A 3,336-nucleotide genomic window follows, 5' to 3' on the forward strand; every position below is an offset into this window, starting at 1 on the left:
CGACGGGTCCTGCCAAGCCCAGCATGCTCAGAAAGAGGGTCCCGTGGAGGTCCAGGGCCATGCTGCTGCCAGCCCAGCACGCAGGAACAGCAGCCACGGGGCCAACCTTTGCCCACCTGTCCCTGGGGAAGTCACCACGCCCCACAAGGAAGCCATCACCTCAGCCCTGTCCCCTGCCAGCAGCTGCCCCTGTCCCCAGATCCCCAGCAGACCCCTCCAGCCCGGCCTAGCCATCCCAGCAGCCCCGCATCGGGGGCTCCCACCCCTGCAGCAGCCTGGTGCGGGCAGCGAGAGCTCAGGACACGGCTTTGTTCTCCTGCAATAGGACTTTATTAACAGAGACTGCAGCAAACAATCCTAACAACGGACAAACTCAGAAACATTGATAACAACGAAAACTATTCTTAACAGGAAACAAACACAAAAAATATTTAGAACAACAAACAAACACAAAAATATTTATAACAACAAACAAACACAAAAATATTTGCAACGAACAAACGCAAAACCACTCTGAACATGAACTACCACCCCAAAGCCATCCCGACAAACCCGACCGAGCAGCCGAGGCGCATCCGCAGCCAAGGGAAGCCTTCCTCCGTTCCCAGCTCCAGCGCTGCCCCGACGGGGCTGAGAGACCCCCGGGCGCTCACAGGTCCCGCCCGCGGCTGAAGAGCGCCCGCCGGCCGCGCTCGCGGAGCCGCCTCTGCCCGCGGAACTTGCGCAGCTCCTCCTTGAACGCGGCGTGCCGCATGGGCCGATAGTCCCGGGGCTCGCAGTGGCTCTGCAAGGCACGGCTCCGTCAGCCCCCGCAGCACAGCAGCCCCCGGCCCTGGAGATCCCCACCCGTGGCGGCGAGGATGCTCAGAGCCACAGCTGCCCCTCCCCACCGCCGTGTGCCCCCGCCACTTCTTCCCTCTCGGCACCGACCGCCTGCCACCGAGGGGACACGGGGACGGCACTCACCGGGAACTGAAAGAAGAACTCCCGGTAGCCGCCCTTCAGCACGTACAGCTCGGGGTAGTGCAGCTGGGGGTACTCGTGGCAGCAGCGATCCCTCTCCCGCAGGAACTTGCACCTGTGCCACGGACAAAACGCACGGCATCACCCCCGTGCCGGGATCCGGGGCTGGCAGAGCCCAGCCTGCCCCCCGGGCCATCACTCACATTTTGGGCCCCCGCTCAACAGAGAACTCGCAGTGGAAGATGACGATCACCCTCTTGCTGGCGTCCAGGGGCACGATGGGCTGCTCCAGCAGCAATTCCTCCACGTCCCGCTGCAGCGGCACGTTGACAGCGCCCTGCGGAGGCAGAGAAGGCGCCTTTTCCCCCTCAGTGTCCCACTTCATTCTCTGCAGCGACTCAAGTACGCTGCCCCCAAGCCTCCCCCACCAGCACCGTCACCCGCGGCACTGGGACACCGTCACCCTCCTCCTTGCAGCTGCGAATCAACCCTTCAGGGGTAGCTCGGCACTGCACAGGGGCTGCTCCACCCCACCGGGCGGCTCAGTGCCCTCCGGGGGGGCTGCTCGACCCCTCGCCGTGGGCTCAGCACCTCTGAGGGTGCCTGGGCTTCGGACACCGCCCTTCCTCCCGGCTCCAGGGCCACGAGGGGCTTCTGACCTTGACGTGGCCGCCCTCGTACTCGTAGGGATAGCGGCAGTCCGCGACGATGCTGCTCTCGATGCAGCTGCTGAAGTGCCCCGTCAGCACCGCCGCCAGCTGCGGGGGGAGCGCGTCACCAAAGGGGGGGACACACGGGGGACAGGGGGAGAGCGGGCAGGCAGCCCCTCGGGGGGGCCGGGGAGGGGCTGCAGCCCCCTTACCGTCTCAGGGGAGATGTACTTCAGGCCCGGGTCCTTGCCCTCCACCGTCGGCAGGAGGTGAGGCTGGAACAGACAGGCTCTGGGCTCAGCCCCATTCCAAGGACACCTCCCAGGCCTGCAACCTGTCCCCCCAGCCCAGAAGCCCCCGAGCGGCCAGCTGTGCGCCCGCGGGAGGGGAAGGGCCACATAGACGGGGCTGTGCCACACGGATGGACCAGAGGAGCGGTCATGGGGCTCTTCATCCACTGCAGGGATGCTGCAGGCTGGCAAGCAAGGGCCACCAGCTCGCTTTGGGCTCTCACAGCGCTGCCGGGCTCCAGCCATGCTCCCCGTTCAGAATGATGGGGGCACCCCCACACCTGCCCCATCCTCGTGGCCCTACCTTGGAGAAGTCCCCGATGAGCTCCTGGTCATCGTTGGCCAGCAGGTTCTCGATCTCCTCAAGCCGGGCGGACCGGGAAGGCTCCAGCCACGCTCCCTGCCGAGGCACCACCCAGAGACACCCCCAGATGTCAGCAGCGGCTCTGCCAGAGCCGGGCCGGGGCCCAGGCCCGCCAGGGACAGGCTGGGTCTCACCCCACACCATCCCCAGCACCCACCGGCTCCACCGACGCCTCCTGGCCAGGGCTGCCGGCCACCCTCCTCTGCCGCTTGGCCTCGACAGGGCTGTCGCTGTCCGAGAGCTGTCCCCGCTTCAGGACGGGCCTGGGGACACTGCCCGGCTCCGAGGGCGAGCGGGACAGCTGCCGGCATTGGCTGCGCTTCCCCGGACGCTGTGGGGAGAGCCCCCGCTGCTGCCTGGCGCTCTGGCAAGCCCCAGCACCAGCAGGGCAGCGGCCAAGGCTCCCACTCCCCGTGACCAAGACAAGCCCACAGTCTCTGGGCTGCTGCTGCTCACCAACCAGCGGCCCCAGGCCCCCCAATGGAGACCCCAAGAGGGGATTGTGGGGCTCTATCCGCTTCCCAAAGGCTCCCACGTACCAGCTTTGCCTCCTCCTTCCTCATCACTGGCGTGGTCACCAGGTTCTCCTTCTCCTGGGGCACGGTGGCATCGTTCTGCCAGGGCAGCAGCTGGGGAGACTTGGGGCACAGGCAGAGGAGATCGTGAAAGGGGCACAAGTCCTGCCAGCTGCTTCCCACCCGCAGGCAGGCACGGATCCCATACGCGAGCTCCATCCACCTCCCGGTGCCTTCCAGCTTTGCAGACGCACGGGGTGTCCCCGTGACCCCCCGGCCCGGCCATCTCCCACCTCCGCAGCTCTCCAGGCCACGCGGGGAGCTTGGAGCGGCAGCTCCCATGCGTGCAGCCCCGGCATCACCCATCGCTGCTGCCCTCCCGAGCCCTCCAGCCTCTCTCACCAGCAGCTCTGACGCGGCCCAGGGGCTCTTGGCAAGGGACTCCCTCCTGGCGGCCCCATGGCTCCACTGGCCCGGCCTCTGCAGCTTCTTGGCGAAAAAGCCCTCCTGCAGCGGGGGGGACACGGCGTCAGCACCCCTCTGTCCCCTCCCTG

General features: G+C 66.8%; 1 protein-coding gene across 1 annotated transcript; it reads right to left on the minus strand.

Moving 5' to 3' along the window:
- Positions 1–311: 311 nt before the first annotated feature.
- Positions 312–3,320, minus strand: CDC25B (cell division cycle 25B). Its single transcript, XM_042028151.1, has 9 exons — positions 3,185–3,320; positions 2,807–2,905; positions 2,425–2,598; positions 2,208–2,303; positions 1,826–1,888; positions 1,623–1,721; positions 1,167–1,300; positions 967–1,078; positions 312–784 (listed from the first exon to the last, which is right to left on the minus strand). The coding sequence occupies exons 2-9, from the start codon at positions 2,828–2,830 to the stop codon at positions 650–652; spliced, it is 837 nt and encodes a 278-aa protein (XP_041884085.1). The 5' UTR covers positions 2,831–2,905; positions 3,185–3,320; the 3' UTR covers positions 312–649.
- Positions 3,321–3,336: the final 16 nt, after the last annotated feature.

The sequence above is a fragment of the Corvus kubaryi genome, unplaced genomic scaffold (assembly GCF_017639235.1).
Source record: "Corvus kubaryi isolate FWS band 111438036 unplaced genomic scaffold, C.kubaryi_AGA036_p1.0 37302, whole genome shotgun sequence".
Lineage (NCBI taxonomy): Eukaryota > Metazoa > Chordata > Aves > Passeriformes > Corvidae > Corvus > Corvus kubaryi.

Bases quoted from the DNA above. Each gene is read 5' to 3' on its own strand.
- CDC25B (XM_042028151.1), bottom strand. From the start codon at position 2,830: ATGAGGAAGGAGGAGGCAAAGCTG. The intron at 1,722-1,825 runs GTAAGGGGGCTG...CTCCCCCCGCAG, and splicing joins AGTACATCTCCCCTGAGACG to CTGGCGGCGGTGCTGACGGG. The intron at 1,301-1,622 runs GTCAGAAGCCCC...CTGCCTCCGCAG, and splicing joins ACGAGGGCGGCCACGTCAAG to GGCGCTGTCAACGTGCCGCT.